The sequence below is a fragment of the Sphaerodactylus townsendi genome, linkage group LG03 (assembly GCF_021028975.2).
Source record: "Sphaerodactylus townsendi isolate TG3544 linkage group LG03, MPM_Stown_v2.3, whole genome shotgun sequence".
Lineage (NCBI taxonomy): Eukaryota > Metazoa > Chordata > Lepidosauria > Squamata > Sphaerodactylidae > Sphaerodactylus > Sphaerodactylus townsendi.
Genome location: NC_059427.1, coordinates 90676321 through 90695149, shown reverse-complemented (window position 1 = coordinate 90695149; position 18829 = coordinate 90676321). Strand labels below are relative to the sequence as shown.

General features: G+C 42.0%; 1 protein-coding gene across 1 annotated transcript in view; it reads right to left on the bottom strand.

Annotated features, from left to right (window-relative positions):
• LOC125429722 (solute carrier family 22 member 5-like) overlaps positions 1-14556 on the bottom strand; it is a 48316-nt gene extending 33760 nt beyond the window's left edge. Inside the window, exon 1 of the mRNA XM_048491090.1 lies at positions 14019-14556. Coding sequence (XP_048347047.1) covers positions 14019-14411 — 393 coding nt within the window. The 5' untranslated portion in view covers positions 14412-14556. The remainder of the gene's footprint in view (positions 1-14018) is intronic.
• Positions 14557-18829: the final 4273 nt, after the last annotated feature.

The following is an 18829-nucleotide window of genomic DNA, read 5'->3' as shown; positions in this document are numbered from 1 at the left end:
AAACAGGTAGTTCTGTAAACTTGGGGGACCTTCCATATAAAATTAAAAAAATACGGTGTGTGTGTGTGTGTTAAATGATCCCCCAAATAAAGGATGTTGTGTGTGCGTGCACAGACAATGCACATATCTTCTGTATCATGTGTCCTATGGCAAAGATCCTGAGGTTGGTGGGAGCTGTGGGTGAATCAGGGAGTTGCTCTGGGCCTGGCTGTGTTCAGGACTTGGGCTGAGCCCAGAAGTGTCTGCAGAGGCCTGGGGCTGTGGTGGGCCTAGCAATGGGAGGTGGGTAGAAAAAAGCTACATTTGGGCTCAGCCAGCACGGGCACGGGAGAAGGTTGGATTCCCCACAGTTTTATGGGCCCTGACGTGGTCTAATTATTTTGCTGTACTACCGTGTTTCCCCGAAAATAAGACAGTGTCTTATATTAATTTTTGCTCCCAAAGATACGCTAAGTCTTATTTTCAGGGGATGTCTTATTTTTCTGTGTTCTGTTCGTCGGGCATGCTTCCAAACAAAAACTTTGCTATGTCTTACTTTCGGGGGATGCCTTACATTTCGCACTTCAGCAAAACCTTTACTGCATCTTATTTTCAGGGGATGTCTTATATTCAGGGAAACAGGGTAGCTCTATATTTCTTAGGAGTACAAAGATAACCAATGCTTGCCCTACAAGCATTGACTTCTGCAGTGATCCGTTAACATATTAAATTAGGCCATCTGAAGATGTTTTACACATGATGAAATCAGCAGTCTCTGGTTGTACAAGATGTAATAGCCTAAACAGTCTAGTTAATAGAAACAGGAAAGTCTAACACTCATTGAACTGTCTTCAAGAAAACCTAGTTTCAAAGAGAAGTTGCCAAGTTACTCCTGTCCTTTCCCAAGTTCCATTTCTGTCATCTTTCAAGCTAGACGGTGTCTCTGAGTTGACTTGCATCCAATTTTGCATGACTTAATGGTGGAAAAGCTCTTCCCTGAACAAAAGCCCCTTCCATTGAGGTTCACCTGGCACCAACCTTAATTCAGGTGTCTGGCCAAAACATTTCTTGTAACATGGAGTAAGGGGGCCTAATGTTTTTAAACTGTATATATGGTCTGCTTCTAGCTTGAGGACCATTTTACAAGGCCATTTTAGGCTGCTAAATGTTTTATGCTGTTTTTTATGCTCTGGATAGATTTTTAGAGTTTGTAAATTTTAATGGTTTTAATGATGTTTTACAATGTTATATGATCCATTCCCTGTTCTTGTTCTTATTGTCTTTTCTTTCTTTTCCTGCCACTATGGAATCTTTTTAATCATTTTAAAAAGAAGAGAATTTTTCTTTGTGTTCTTCAGACCAAGCCAGAGAGAAACCATGGTGGTAGAAGAGGAAATTCTGCTGGTGGCAATACTGCTGTCTTTAAAAAAAACTGCATTGATAATATTGTCTATTTACATGCTTCTGCTGTGTAACATCACATCATTAGCACAAGAGGAAAGAAGAAATTTTAGAAAAATGTGCTTATACCAACACAGGAATGCAATGCTTTACCATCATGTTGGTATGAACTTGCTACTTTTCCTGTAATCTAATGATACTGGGTCTACCCCCAGAAGTTGGAATTAGTAACAAAAATGTGTAACTGGGCTTTGAGGAGATGAGCAGTGGTTATCCAACTTTTAGATGACCCAACATACCTTTAGAGAAACTGTAGCCATGCTTGCAGATCAACTGCAATGCCAAACAATTGACATGCCTGATCCGATTCGTGTGGACAAACATGAGGCCTTATGGTGCCTGGCCAACCCTAATACCTACCATGAAGTGAAGGAGTTGTTTGGTGTGGGACTTTCAACAGTGGCAAAAATAATGATTTGTCCATCAATCTAGAATTGTACCACAAGCATGTTTACTTGGGTCCAGAGGTTGTCAAGATGAATTTAGCCATGAATTGACTGCTGGTGCATTTCTACATTTATATTTTTCAATTGCTTTTATCACTGCTTTATTCCAGTCTGAATCACAGTTGCCAGTCACAGAGAATTACTGTGGTTATTTTCAGATAATGATTGGTTTCCAGCATTTGGGGTTTCTTCACTGCACTGCTACCATTTATGGGACACATCTTCTCATTCGCTCTCCAGGAGATAGAGTAGATGAGTATGGCAACCGAAAAAATTACTCCTCTGATCTCCTGCAAGATGTGGTAGACTATACTGGGAGATTTACAGATGTCAAGGTGGTCTGGAGTGGTAGCACCCAAGACACCTTTGTCTTCACCTTCTCTAACCAGTGCTCTGACATGATTGCTCACATGTATCTCCCTAGAAGTTTGAGTCCAGCGCTTATGATAGCAGATGGTGCATTCCCCATGAGGGGCTGGTGGAAGAAGCTCTACTTGTCCCACTGGGACAGCCAAGAGAGAAATTTCAACGACACATTGAGTTTTGCAAAACAAGTGGTGGAGTATGAATTTGGCTATTTAGAGATGTCTGCCTGCACTCCTGACAGTGTATGAGGAAAACATTATCCCTGTAGTAATTGTATGTGTGGTCTCGCACAACATTTGTGAAAAGAAGAACTGCAGAATTTTGGATGATAGCTTTGAGCCAAGGCCAGCAATCGCTGATTGCTTGGAATCACCAGTGACAGTGGTACACAATCAGGCACCTGTATGCTATGACCCCACCAGCAGGCACCATGTAAATGAAGGAAAGGCAGCCAGAGTGGTTCTGGTTAATTTTATGTTTGCAAACTGGCATGTGTTGATAGTAGTGATTTCTGCAGAGAGGAGGGTTTCTGGTCTGTGCAATCCTGGACATTGGTGCCCAGAATCAATTTGGGATGTGGGAGGAGATGTTATGCTTTGTTCCTAGAAGAACATACTGGTGTCATTCAAAGCTCATTGCACCAATGCTCAAATAAACACACTATCGCTAAATAAGCACCATCAAGGAAAAAAGCTGCAAGAAAATATCCATGGGTAACAGATTTTTTTTTCAAAAGAGCACAGTATCATTTGAGCATAGATTTCATTTTGGCAGCAGTATGAGGATTCTTGATTTTGAGTAATATGAGGACTATTTCCAACAATACAAAAAAGAGCCTGGTTACTGAAACGAGGATTTCATGTACTGTTCCTTCGAGCCAGCCGCAACTCTTCCTCTTCTCTTTTAACTTTGTACTCAGGCAACTTCTTGTATTAAATAGTATTAATTGCTATTTGTTCAGATTTGTTAATGCAACAATACGTGTACATTTGTGGCACCTACAAGGAATAACATCAGATAACAAAAGTGATCACTTCCAAAGCAGCAGAAATGAAAATACGGTTCTGATTTCTCTATATGCTCTTTAGAAAATATCCATGCAGGGGAAGTGATAGACAGAGATAAAGGGACACAATATGCATCATTTCTAGATGTAACACAAGGCTAAATAAAAGTCAAAGGTCCCCATGGTGACCTGGCATTGGGAGGCAGAATAGTCAAGTGTAAGATTAGTGAATCATAAATTGGCAGGAACCAGCTTAGCAAGTTAAGCGAATTTACAACTGAATGTGGGCAAGTAGGTGAAAGGCTACAGATCTTATGCAACTGCCTCTTAAATTTTTTAAAGTGCTAAGATACACAAAATTCTTGGTTATGGAATGGCAACTGAAACACACCAAACACGGGGTAGGGGCTCAGGAGAAGAGGGGGCACATGACAGGCAAGCATATCTCTGCAAAACTTGTTCTGCATCAGACTTTAATGAAATCTAGTCCTCTCTTACATATCAGTTCAACCAATTCCTTGGAAAGTACCATGCTTATCTCAATTTCTTTAAACTGCATTAAGTCACATTTGTTTACATACGCCATCTAGTGTAAACTCCATATCTTCTCTCCTCTTTAATACATGTCATTTTGTTTGAAAATGGGTGGGGTAAATGGAGGCTTTCAAATTTGGGACAAAGGTTAACATGATGAAAGACAGAGAACTGTATATAGACTGAGGAGGGAAGAGCATGTAAAGGAACAAACAAATGTTATTAGGTTAAAGGTAACAGGGGTTCAGGAACACTTTGGTTAACTTTCAAACATCAGGAAATGGTTACTTTGAGCATATGTATGTGATTTTCCAGAGCCTGTGTATTTCTTAAAATAAGTGACTTTCAAGGATCCTTCACACTTGATAAAACTGATCTGATCCCTACCATTATATATATTCATACACAAAACATAACACACACACATAACACACACACACACACACACATATATATATATATATATATATATATATATATATATATATATATATAAAAACATATATATATATATAAAAACATATATATATATATATATATATATATATATATATATATATATAAATAAACATATATATATATAAAAACACATATATATATAAAAACACACACACACACACACACACACACACACACACACACACACACACACATATATAACACACACACACACATATATATATAAAAAAACATAAATAGGACAAACATCTAATACTATTAAAACCATTATTGAAACAAAACAATATCACAAAGACTAAGGAAAGAATTTTTGAGAAGTCAGAGTACTTTGAGGGTTCTCTCTGCATAAACTGGAGTAGCAATTGTGTGAGGCCCAACGTCAGCTTACTTGATCACCAGCATTTTTTAGAGTCAAACTAGATGTGCTTGTGTTTAAAGAGCTGGGTTTCCTGGCTTACACAGAAGCTTCTGGGAATCGTTTTTAAAAAATAAATGAGACCCTACTTGGGCATGAAATGCGTCTCCTGGAGAAGGAAGAGTTTCTGCCTCACAGAGGACAACTGGACTAGTACCTACTAGGCCCAAAGCACCCCCACCCCCCACCCCCCCGCACAAAATCTTGTTTCTCTTGGGACACTGCGAGTGGGCTATATATTTTCATCACTGCACTACCATTCACTATGTTCCCTTTCCTTGGTATTCCCTGTCATCTATTCTGCAGTGTCAAATCATTATGCAGGGGTGAGCCAGGAGAAAACGGAGATCTGCAATGGAGTGGCCAACATAGTCCAACAGCAGCTGTAGATGGTAAAGGAAATGGGAATATAGAAGAGCTTCCAAAATATTGTAAGTAGAAAATAAATTATGGTTAAAATGTTTTTTTATATCAAATGACTTTTAAAAACAAATTATTTATATGATAGAAATTATATTTATATATATAGAAATATTTACCTTATATACTCGCGTATAAGTCTACTTTTTCAGCACATTTTTTGTGCTGAAAAAAGCCCCCCTTGACTTATACACGAGTGAACGGGTGATGAGCGGGTGGGGGAAACGGGTGGCGAATGAAAAAAAGGCTGGGAGCTGGGGGTGTTTTTCTGTACCTGCTCCCTGCTATGTGGACACAAAGGCAGCTCCCAGGTAAGCCTTGGGCTGTTGCTTCGCTTCACTACAGGTGGCCAGTAGCTTCATTCACAGTGAATATTCAGTGAATAGGTGTGAATATTAAATTTATATGTTACAGAATTTTTGTTCAGGCCAGGAAGCTCCATGAATGCTAGAGAGCTATACTCATTGGGAAATCTGCACCATTGGAGTCCATGGTGGCAGGGATCCCCCCCGCCCCCCCCCCCCACACACAGGGTACTCTGGGGTGCAGCCTCTGCCAGCATTTTTCTTGGCCCCCACCCAGTGTTTTTGGAAAGCAGGTGGGACTTCTGTCCAGCTGACCTGCAAAAAAGACTTGCTTTGGGGCAGCAGCTGCCATCACCACGCAAGCATCTTCACTGTGTAATGATAAGCTATCCGTGTTGAAGGAGAACCTGTAGGGACTTTTTAAAAGGGGGATCTTGTTGAGCATCTTCCCTATGAAACTCTGAAGAGATACTGTCTGTGAAAGTTATATATTCCACTTCAGAACTTTTAAAGTTATTGTTGATACCATAATGTTTTTCTTTGAAATAAATATTTAAAAACATTTTTATTGGTATCTATTTTTATTTTGGAAATTTACCAGTAGCTGCTGCATTTCCCACCCTAGACTTATACACTAGTCAATAAGTTTTCCCAGTTTTTTGTGGTCAAATTGGGCGTCTCGACTTATATGCAGGTCGACTTATACACAAGTATATATGGTATTTGATATTATTTATATGACTATATTCATAACTATTCTAAAAGAGCGTTTTTTTACTTAATTTCTATTATGAGATGCTTAGCTTGGATATGACACTATGAAGAGATCAAGCTTTTTGCGAAACGGGCAGACACGGGGAGCCCCATCATCTTTAGCCCTCTGGCTTTTTGGATGAATCCACATCTGGCTTTGATCCAATCATAGGATCTTTACTGCATGAGATCTAAGGACTGTACAAGGCAGTAATTTAGGACTTGGTTCCTTCTTTAAGAGAAATGTCTACTGTGTTGACACTGTTTTTGTCTATTTATTTGTGTTGTGCTGTTAATGTGGGATTGTGATCCTGTTGAATGTGGCTTTGTATACTGTGAATGTGGTTTTATGGATTATTGTTACTACACATTATTTTCACTAAGAAATTGTTATTTTCAAGCACTTCATTAAATTTTAGCACCTTCATTTCCTATGCCAGTAGAATTGGTGTAGAAGGTTCTTTTCTAAGTTTATGCCTTGTTTCTGCTACACCTTTACATCTATAAATTACATTTTGTCAACTGTCAACATGGCTGAAGGCATGGACATGGGTCTACATGGCATGGGCAGGGTGTGAGAACTTGTGTGCTGCTCTCCATCCCACTGGCTCTTTTGCCCTCACATTCTCTGCTGTCATGGAGTATGTTTGCATCTTGACCCCTTCAAGACTCCAAACACTGGGCATCAGACACTCCCCAGGGAAAAGAGCTGTGGAGATGGCATCACAGCAGGTGCTTTATGTACTGGAATGAGGGTGGGACCTGGCTCTAAATGCTGCAGCCACTGTGGTTCCCAGAAAGTTGGAGACTTGGGAGTCACTGCCAGCTTCCCAAGCATGTGACTCCTGATTGGCTCCCTATCTTCTGTTCCATGTGGGCAGTTGGAGACAGGGCATGAGTGGGGGGGATGCAGTGCTAGAAGAGGTTCCTGGCAGTTCTTGGAGCAGCTACTGAGAACCTGGAATGTCTGATGACTCTTGCTAGGGACATGGGCAGCTGGCTTTTGCCTAGTCCCCTGCCTATGCCAAAACACTTTATGGAAGGGATCAGTTGCTTTGGTGTTGCACTAGTGGCCATCTGCCTTGTGGCTCTCAGAGCTGAGCTGCCTGGAATTACCATCTAAAGACAGGAGCTTCTGTCACCCCCCCACCCCATGTGTCTTTTCATGTGCTGGAGCAGCCATGGGAGATAGACCCGTGGTCACCATCGTTTGTAGTTTAGCCTCAAGTTATGCAAATACTACAACGACTGCTTTGCAAGAATATGCTAATAATTTCTGCTGTTGATTCAATAACTTAAATGAACTGTGACATAACGACATATCTCCGTGTAGAACAAAGTGCGCTATGCAGAATTTTTAGTACAATAAACATAATATTTGAATTCGGAATTTTTAAAAGTTTGGATTATGTAATTGTACAGTCACTGTAAACAAATATCTGTTGTTGAAACACAGGATCTGGTTGAGGAGACGCTTTTAATCTTAAAGTTCATGCCAGTTTGGCATTTACTTTAATTAAAACACAGCAGACTGACTCTTAAAATCGACATGAACCCTACTGTTCTTGAAGGGAGGATTAGTTTGCATACACAATAATTTCTGAGCCATGTTCCAGGCACGAATTTGAGATCTTGCTGTGCTCTGTGAAAGTATTGCACACACTGGCTGGAAGCCCAGGGTTGCTGTTTTATTGCACTTTCAAAGCACTTTACCTATGATCATTTCTGGAGACTTTTATGCAATACTCAGACAGCACTTATTATCGCAGACAGAGTCTGCACTTGCACAAATAGCAAATACCACATGCAGTCTACTCATATGTATTTTACAAAGAAGTAAATCCCAATGTATTCGACTGGGCTTATTCACTGTTAAATCTGCACATGCTCATAATGTCGGAGGAATCATGACTCAGTTTAAAAACTTTACATACTGAATGCTAGTGTAACCCCCATGCCCAGAATGGATTGGCCCAGAATGGGTTGACCCAGTAAGGGGGTGGAGACTCAGAGCAGCAGAAAGGCTGAAAGAGCTCTTTGCAGAAGACAAGGGTACCAGACTCGGACCTTGATTTCTATAAGCCCTTAACACCTTGTTAAGGTAATTGCAATATTGTTGGGAACTACTGGGAAGGTAGTTGTTGTTTTTGCTATGTTGTAAATGTTGGAGTTTATTGTTTCAGGGTTTTCTTTTGTGGTTGTAATGGGTGAGAGTTCTCCTGGAGACCTTCATCATGTTGCAACCTGTTCATCAAGCCCTTGGAGTCTTCAGGAGCCAGCCAACTTGCAAAGAAGAATTTGGACTTGGCAATATCAATAGACTGTAAATAGAAGGACTTGAAATGCAACCTGAACAGGACCTTGAATTGTAACGTTAAATGTTGATGTTTTAAAAGTGTTAATTGTAAAGAAAAGTAAACCATTTTGTTGTTTAAAAATTGTTGTTGCAACTCATTCCAAGTACTGCCCCACAGAACCCACAGTTAGAGGTTACACTAGCATAAGAATATATATAGCAACAGATCTTGTTTGAGAAGCACAAACCTCCCTTGAGTGTATTATTTTCTGCCAAATATGTGGACTATATTTTGGCACCTATATTAATGGAGCTATAAATAATCTACTCATGGGGATGGGCAGATAAAAAAGCAATGGAAGGAAGCAGTGTTTAGAGGAGTAGAAGCAAATTTTTAAAAATGTTCCAAGTATTGAAACAACAAACTAGTTTCAAAGTGTAGGACACTAAATTTGAAATTAATGTAGTAGTTTGAGAGGAAAGAAGCCCGCACGGTACAGTCTGATATTGCTGGGTCTCAAAAGCTAAGCAGATTCAGTGCTTGGAAGGGAGACCACCAAGGCAGACCCTGCAGAGGAAGGCAATGGCAAACCACCTCTGCCTCTCACTTGCCTTGAAAGCTTCTTGCTGGGATTGCCACTAGTTGCCTGCAACTTGACAGTACTTCACATTAACTGAGACAAGGAGACCTGGGATCAAATCTCAACTATGAAATGAATTGACTGGTAACCCTGCGTCAGGAGCCTACGCCTACTATCATATGTGTACTTTCCAAGAATTAAGTGCCACTGGATTCAATGGGGTATCCTTCTGTGTAAAGATGCCTTAGCATTGTACTGCAATTTACCTCACACAGTTATGAGGAAAATAGTGAGTGAAGTCTCTTGCCCTGAATACCCTGAAGGAAGAGCAAAAAAAAAGTTAGTAAAAAATCTGCAAGCACTTTGTTAAAAAGTTTCCAGTTTCCTCTTTGTCTATCTATTTTCAACATAAGATAACAAACTTATTATAGACTTCCCATAATAATTATCCAGGTTTTATTCTAGTAAATCATGCTCAAAGATCAATGCACTATAAACTCTTCTATCACTCTTACAAGCTCCCAATATGCAATGCATGCAAGTCAGTTTACCAGTCAGAAACCACAGGCCAGGATCAAATATTTTACTAACAAATATTTTGCTTAACTAGGAAAGTGAGATTCACAGTGCAATCCCATACAAAGGCTCATTCCGCACACGCAGAATAATGCACTTTCAAGCTGCTTTCAGGGCTCTTTGAAGCTGTGCGGAATGGCAAAAACAGTTGTGAAAGCAGCTTGAAGGTGCATTATTTTGCGTGTGCGGAATGAGCCAAAGTTATTCAAGAACAGTTGGCTGAAGCAACTCTGCAGAGAATTACCATGTTAAAGAAGCAGTTTTCAAAATTTTAGCAAATCTAGTAATCAGAAAGAAACCTCTGATACCTAAAATTTGCATGATTGGCCTGAACAGAAACATCTTTCTGTTGGTGGCACTCTGCAGTCAGGGTTGCACAGGCAAAAGAAAGAGCAAATAGATGATTCCTACATTGCAGCAGGAGATTGAACTCAGTGGACTTTAGGCTGACTGTCTTACTATTCTGCTAAATAAACACTGAACTTAGTCTTGATTGATCCTGGGATCCACTTAGGCAGGACTGTGGAATTTGAGTTGGTATGCACATAAATATTTACTGAACTAGCTACGACATATGTAAAACTGCTGACCTGAGGAACCCTACTCTACCTTTTGGCGTGGTAGATTGCATAGCAAAATAGCTTGCATAAACGTACACTGCTATCATAAACAGTACCCCACTTGGAAGTATATGCCACTGAAATTAAAATTCAAATAAATGTATTTATGAGTGGTTGCCAGATGAAGTTCAACTTAATTTGGGATAATTGGGCCATATGTCACTGAAATGCACACTATAAAATAATAGAGACTGTCAATTAAATACTACACAGCAATAGGAAAGGGTATATTACTTAAATATGTTTTGAAAAAAACCCTTTCAACTCAACTGACAAAATGACACAGGATGAAAAGGATTGATTATAATGGATTTACTTCATGCATTTATTTACTTCATTGATTCCTCAAAATAACTCTATAAAGTAGGTTAGGCTGGGAATATAAGATTTGGCCCAAGGTCACCCAGCAAGCTTCCATATCAGGGCAGGGATTCAAGCCTGGATCTCCTAGATCCTAGTCCAACACTCTAATAGTGATACTTTGCACACACAACCGTATCGCATGTGCATATATATGATATGCATATGCCAACATTCATATAATACAGGAGGGCAGAGTATTCTCTGTATGCAGTTTTCTTTTCCCCAAGGAGGCAAAGGAATGTACTGTACTAACTATATCTAGTAGTACACTAATACAAAAATATACCATACTTCTACCAGCAAAACTATTGCATGACCCTTTCAACTTTTCTTGTTGGACCAGTTATTATTTCTCTCTGATTAAGGCTGGAATGAAATCCTCATCTCTACACTCAACACAATGAAATTTTGTTCCCAGATATCATGTACAGGTTTAGAATGCATGCTTCATTCATTTTTCTATCCAAGCATCCCCCCCCCTCCCCCCCGCCCGGTACAGAATAATTGCAGGAACAAAACATCAGATCATCTTGGCTAATAACGCTCTAATTCTATAATGACATACAAATCTTATAACAGTCTACTTTATACATATTACAAACACACACACAAACTATGTATTGTTGAAGGCTTTCATGGCCGGATTCAACTGATTCTGGTGGGTTTTCCGGGCTGTGTGGCTGTGGTCTGGTGGATTTTGTTCCTAACGTTTCGCCTGCATCTGTGGCTGGCATCTTCAGAGGTGTATCACAGAGAAAAGTCTGTTTCACACTGTGTCTAAGGGAAAGTTTAGTGTGGTATATTGTCCATGTCCCAGGGTGGGGAACCAATCATTAAGTGTTTGGGTGGAACTTGCTATGCAAAGGTGTGGTTGAGTGCATTGTATTGCGGGTGAGGTTATCAGTCCATTTTTTAAATACTGGGAGCCAGGCTTTGCTTATTTTTAACGTCTCTTCTTCTTATTGAAGTTGTCCTGGTGTTTTGTGAATTTCAATGGCCTCCCTGTGCAGTCTGACATAGTAAGCTTCTGAATTGTTCATAATTTCAGTGTTCTCAAATAAAATATTATGTCCAGTTTTGTTTAACACATGTTCTGCAACTGCAGATTTTTCAGGATGGTTAAGCTGACAGTGTCTTTTGTGTTCCTTAATACGGGTCTGAATGCTGCGTGTTGTGGTTCCTATGTAGACCTTTCCACAGCTACAGGGTATGCGATATACTCCTGCAGAAGTGAGGGGGTCTCTCTTGTCCTTTGCTGAGCGTAGCATTTGCTGTATTTTCCTGGTGGGTTTGAAGATACAATGCACTCAACCACACCTCTGAAGATGCCAGCCACAGATGCAGGCGAAATGTTAGGAACAAAATCCACCAGACCACGGCCACACAGCCCAGAAAACCCACCAGAACACACACAAAATTTTTGCATGTGTGCTATTAAAGAAATCTGAAACAAAATATAAGTAAAAGGGAAGGTGGAGGAAGCTAAGCAGGTTGCCCAACTAGTTTATAAAAGGAACTGCAACAAATTATGTGGCTTTATTCCCAGATAAAAATTCACTGAAAGTGGGAAAGATAAACCTCATGTAGATTAAAGAAGTAGAGTTTGGATTTATACCCTACCTTTCTCTCTTATGAGGAGACTCAAGGTGGCTTACAGGCAGTGGTGTAGTGGTTAACAGCAGGTGTACTAACTGGGTTTGATTTCCCGCTCTGCCGCTTGAGGTGTGGAGGCTTATCTGGGGAATTCAGATTAGCCTGGGCACTCCAACACATGCCAGCTGGATGACCTTGGGCTAGTCACAGTTCTTCTGAGCTCTCTCAGCCCCACCTACCTCACAGGTATTTGTTGTGAGGGGGGAAGGAAAAGGAGTTTGTAAGCCACTTTGAGTCTCCACACAGGCGAGAAAAGGAGGATATAAATCCAAACTCCTCTTCTTCTTTCTATTCCTCTCCCCACAACAAACACCTTAGTGAGGTAGGTGGGGCTGAGAGAGTTCCGAAGAACTGGGACTAGTCCAAGGTCACCCAGCAGGAATGTAGGAGTGCAGAAACACATCTGGTTCACCAGATAAACCTCATCCACTCAGGTGGAGGAGTGGGGAATCAAACCCGCTTCTCCAGATTAGAATCCACTACTCTTAACCACTACACCATGCTGGCAAACCAATAATACAATGTCAGCACTTTCTTTATATATACTGTCATTACAATACTGCTTCCCAATCACCTGTAAAAACACTAGGTAACATTTAGGGACTAAGCAGAACTGCATGCTAACTGATCTCAGCGGATTTAGAAGGACATAAATCTGCTTATGATGCATTTATCTGCCAAGCAGCACAATAAAATCCAAGAGTCCTTGGTCATAAATTTCCATCATATGCCAGGGCATTTGGAACTCTGATCTATGTCATGAAAGCATCAGGAAATAACGGTATACCACTTTTCTGTCAGAAAATAGCCTTTATACAATTCTTATAACGTGCATCAGCAGCCACCTTGCCAGCAGTCTCAGCAGAGCTCAATGCCACAGGTTTGTACACTGTTTCCCACCCACTCCAGTATAACTGGATTCATTCAAGTAGTGATCATTCATAAAATAAGGTTCATCTATGTGGAGGCAAAATACACACAATGTTTTCTACTTGGTCAAACAACAAGGAAAGGAATTGACTGCCATTCCATCTCGAGATCTCATCCCAAGTAACAAGGAGGAGAAGTCGATCTATGGCTACCAATCTTGATCCTCCTTGATTTGAGATTGCAAATGCCTTAGCAGACCAGGTGCTTGGGAGCAGCAGCAGCAGCAGGCCATTGCTTTCACATCCTGCATGTGAGGCCCCCAAAGGCATCTGGTGGGCCACTGCGAGTAGCAGAGTGCTGGACTAGATGGACCCTGGTCTGATCCAGCAGGCTCTTTGTTATGTTCTTAACAAATGAAAATATTTGACTCTCACCTACTGGGTAGAAAAGAATTTCCTAGAAATTATAACAATGAGTCTCAGTCCGTAAGTCATCCCATTTCTGGGACACAAACTAAACTTGCCCCAGTTTGCCTACTTTAAAAAGCATAATTATACTTCACTACACACACACACACACACACCTCTTCTGTGGGCACAGAGGACTTCCACTTTTTCTCTCCAACTTTGAAAAATGTGCTGCCAGTGCTGATACTCCATGCAACTCTCAACGTCAGGTGACGTTTCTGCCGCCTTTCATCAGCGTCCATAGCTGCTTGGTCCCTTTCCCGCTTCTTCTAGCACACTCCCATTCTCCCTGAAGCGCCTCATCTTGCTACGGTTACAACACGACACCCTTCACATCACCCTAGGGATCAACGGTGCCAGTACCACCACACTTGCCATACAACCCTGCCAGTCTCTCCCTGCACCCTTTTCCCCGCCAGAGCGCGGAGGGGCGCCGTCCGCCGCCTACCTCGGTGACGATGGTGGAGAGGTAGGGGTCGCGGCTGTACTCCCAGCCGTCCAGGCACTTTTCTTGCTCCACCTGGCTGAGGTTGACGTCGCGGCCAGGCTGGAGCTTCAGGGCGGAGAAGTTGACCAGGGCCTCGAGGCGATAGCGGCGGCACTGGCTGGGCACCTGCCGCCCGCCGCGCTTTTCTAGGGGGATGCTGAAGTTGAGCCACTCACTGCTCAAGTTGGCGCTGGCGGGCACCCGGCACCAGTGCTCGGGTGTGTCGGCTAGGAAAATGGCGGAGAGCCCACTGAAGCCGTTGGGGATGATGCTGGCGCTGAGCAGGAAAAAGATGAGGCGCTGGAAGGGTCCCCACTCGCCCAGGAAGGCGGTCATCTGCTCATAATCGTACATAGTGGGTGGGTGCAGCGCGAGCAGGAGGAGGTGGCCAGCGGGCGAATGGAACGCGGGCCCGGCTGGTGCGAGTGAGTGACTGACTGACTGACTGAGCAGCGACTGCTCCTCCTGCGACTCTATGCGGCCGCCTCTTCTGGCCGTGTTGCTGCTGCAACCAAGAGCAAAAGCTGAGCACCGACCGGTCAGCGGCAAGTGCTTTGCGTGGGCCGGCTGAGGAGCCCGTGGGTGTGGTTTTGTACACAAAGGCCTAGCCCTAGAGCCGCCACAGGCCCAGCGCTAAAGGCCGGCCCGGGTCTGCGTGTTGGAGAGGCGAGAGGAAGAAGAGTGTTGCCAAAGGGGGCGTTTTTCTTGCAGGATTTCTAGCCGCTCGTTCTAGTAGTGATGTCTAAAAAAGGATAAGCGAGGTTCCCCCAGAATTTGTGTGCCTGAGAGAAAAGTTCAGAAGAGGGCAAGAAGAGAGATGGTGAAGGGACTGAAGCAGCTTTCATATGAAGAACGACAAAACAGGCTGGGAGTTTTCAGTTTAGGAAAAGGGGATTAATCATATGTTAAAGGTGATTAATGTTTTTTTTAATTACGCAGGGGGAAGAGAAAGTAACTAGAGACTTTTTCTCCCACAGTAGAACTTGGAAGCACCCAGTGAAGTTGGACAGACAAAAGAAAGCAGCTCTTTAATTTAAATTGTTGAATTCTCTGCCAGTGGTGGTTAAGGGCATAGATGGTTACAACAGGAACAGACAGAGTCATAGGGAAGTCCCTAAACAGCTATTAGTTGTGGTGACTAAAGGATACCTCCTCCTTTCTCTTCTTCAAAACCCCTCAAAATTCAATGCACGCCTTTTATGCAAAGCTTTTAAAACAGCCCTTTAAACCTAATTCCCTGCGGAGATTAGGCTAAACACATGTAAATGAACCGTAAGTTATTCTTCCACAGGTACTTGACTGCTTCTCCAGTATCAAATTTTAGATTTTAACTCTTTGCCCATGCACCTGTCTTGATATCACACAAAGCCTCATATGTATTCATGGGACTATGAAATCATAACAAGTGAAGTAATTGAAAAATGTGCAAACGCTGATGTATACCATTAGCCTGAGTTTTATGCTGTGGTTCCTGGATGCATAGATTGTTGCATTGTTCTGAAGTATGTTGAATGTTGTGCTTTTCATGTTCAGAATTTGCTTCAAAATAATGAAAATTGTTGTCTGTATCCATGTTTTGTTGTTCTGAATTGCCCCAAAGTCATCAAGCCAAATCTGCAATTGAGGTCCTGCTGAGGGGTGGAAAACTCAGTATTTGTCCTGGCCTCCATTTTCCCTAGATAAACCTCTGCCTTTGGTCTATTTCTTCTACTTACCCTTACTTATGCTGATGCTGGGATACGTGAGACAGCCTTGCAGTGGTTGATTTGATTGCCCTAGGGGTCAAGGACAAAGGGTAGCACAAGGAAAGAAGTCCTCAACATGCCAGTGTGTGAAGTCCCACAAGGGTCAGTTATCTTCCCAGTATTTTTAACATCTACAAGTGTAGGGAATCTGACTAAGTCTAGACAAACATTTGAAACTAAGATCTTTATTTGCAGGCTAAGTAGATACTCAAACGACAGGAGAAATCTAAAGCAGAACACAATTGCACTGACATATATCACTCATCCCCCTGCCTTCCACCTCACAAGGCCATTGTGTTTTTACAGAGTTCCCAAGAAACAGGTTCACAGACCAAGTCTGGGCTGCCATCCAAAGATGATAAGAACCGCAGCTGCAGAAAGTCTGGAGGTCAGACAATTCAGAAACTCAAGTCTTGACAACAAGCGCCCTCTTGCCAAATTGGTCTAGAGTTTTGGGTTGGATTGTCTCTAGTATGCTGATAACACTCAGTTTTATCCATTGATGGGTGGCTGACCAGATTCTGCCCCAGATGTATTGGTCAGTTGTTTGGAGGCTGTGGTGAAATGGTTGAAGCAGAGCCAGCTAAAACTAAATCCATCTAAGTTGGAGGTCCTGTTGCTGTATTGGGGTGGTGGTGGTAGTGCAGTGCGGGATACCAGTTCTCAGCTCTTGATAATGTCCATGCAATTAAAACCTTTGCTGACTATGAAGAGTTTGGGAGTGATACTAGATGCCTCCTTATTTATATAGGTAATGGTTACAAATTCAGCCCAGCTGGCATTTTACCATCTTTGCTAAACTAGGCAGCTGGCACCCTGTCTCTCCCAAGTCAACTTGGCCACAGTGATGCATGGAATGGTCACCTCCAGGCTAGAGTCTTGTAACTCTGGAATCTTGTAACGCTGCTCTGGAAACTCCCACTGGTGCCAAATGCAACTGCCCAAGTCCTTACCAGAATTCATGGCAGGCACACATTCAGCCAGTTCTCCGTCAACTGCATGGGCTCTGGGTTGAATACCAGATTAGGTTTAAGATTTTGGTACTAACCTTCAAAGCCCTAAATGGTCTGGAACCTTCATATTTGCAGGACCGCCTCTCCCCGTACATTTCCAAAGAGTCCTTCGTTCGACGAGTAACAACTTACTGGTGGGCCCTGGCCCAAAAGATGTCCGACTGTCCTGGTAGAATGCTCTGTCAAATGAGAACTGGGTCCTATGGGACTTATTGCAATTTGGCAGGGAGGGCCTGAAAGAGCTGCTCTACCAGGCTTATGATTGAGGGCTGTAATGGTTTCCAGCTAGCTGGTCTCTTCACTTTTCCTCCCTCCCTCCCTCCCTTTTCCTTTTCCCCCAACCCCTTCCATGTTCCTCTTGTTTTCTCCCCCCACCCCCACCTTTTTGAATGATATTGAATACCTGGTTTGGGGGGGTTGAGTCAATTGTATGGCTCCAAAATGCTGTGAGAATTAATGTGTATGTGGATTCTTTCAATGTTTATGATGTTTTAGTTCATATGGATGTTGTAACATGACCTGAGCCCAGCTGCCCATATAGAAGGGTGGCCTAGAAGCCAAATTTAAAAATAATCACGTATTCTTAAAATGAAATCATATCCTCTTAGATCAAGTCTGAACATAAAGATGACGTATTTAATTCTATTTGATCACTATGAAAAAAATCAAGTAAAATTGATTCTAGAGAATCTTCTTGTTGTAGCCAAGTGAAGGTAATCTTGACAGAATCTTGAAGGACAAATACTGCAAGGGATATGTTTCTTCTGCTCTGAGGCTGGTTCCAATTAAACATGCTTCATTTAATGATTATTAAGCAACAGATAATTGCTTCAGCAGTACATTGTTAACGTTGTATTTGGACTGTCTTTAAATGCTAAAACGGCAGTGTTGCAAGAACCCTGAGAACAAAGCAATTATCCAAGGTGTTGCTGCAAGTGTTGGTTACCTCTGGATGAAACAACTCATACTAACTGAATTCAGTATGACTTGTTTTTGCAGTGAATGGATTCAGTCATAAATGTGCTTAAGGTCATGCAGGAATTACTAAATCACTATGTAGTTAATTTTTTAAAGCAAAATACAGAAGCTTCCACAAAATAAACATCCAACAAATGTTAGAACACTGTATACCTGAGCATACATCTTATCAGGGTGTTTTTCTTACAGTAACCAGGCCAAAAGTGAAGCAACACAACTTATCAGAGTTTGAACATAGCATGTTTGAAACTTAGTACCAATCATCGGATGAATAAACTTATGCAGTAGTACCTTAGCATGCCAAATTGCCAGTTTAAGGTATGTGTTAAATTTTACCACTTCTCCCTCTACCTCCCTGCAACAGCAGCTGGTATCTAATTAACATTTTTCACGGCTCCAGCTACTCTAGCATGCTGACAAAGAAGTGAAAGTTTAATCATTTGTTATTTTTAAATACATATCCTGCTTTTTAAAATAATATGCATTAAGAGGTGCAAAGTCATGCTAAAACAGAAAATATGCTAGATTAAAACAATTAAAGTTGTAAACATATAAACCAGATTAAATTCCAAGATAAGATCATTTAACCGAATCAACCAGTATTGAAGGTTTTTGGAATTAAGTCCTAAAACTCCTTTTGGGGGCACATGTGTAACTCCAGGTTAAGGGACTTTGATATTAGCAGTGGCCCTTCAAGGCTGCCCTTGCTTGGGTCTTCACTAACTCAGTCTCTGAGAGACTGTGCTCCCACAGCAAAACTGGGATCAGAAACTGTAGTCGACCCATGCGGTCAGCGTAAGAACGAGACGAGACGCGGAGATAACATCTGGTGGAGATCGCCAGCAGCGGGAGACCGGAGGTCCGTGTTCCTAGCGAATCTCCCGTCTGCCGGTTCCTGGCACCTTTTATTGTTACTCTATCGGGGGCGTGTAGGAGGGAGGACTGGGGGGAGTTCCGGGAGAGCGGGAGGTCGGGAGATCATCATGTGATGCATGATCTCATCTGGCTACGTGCGGAGAGGAGCGTACGCGTCTGA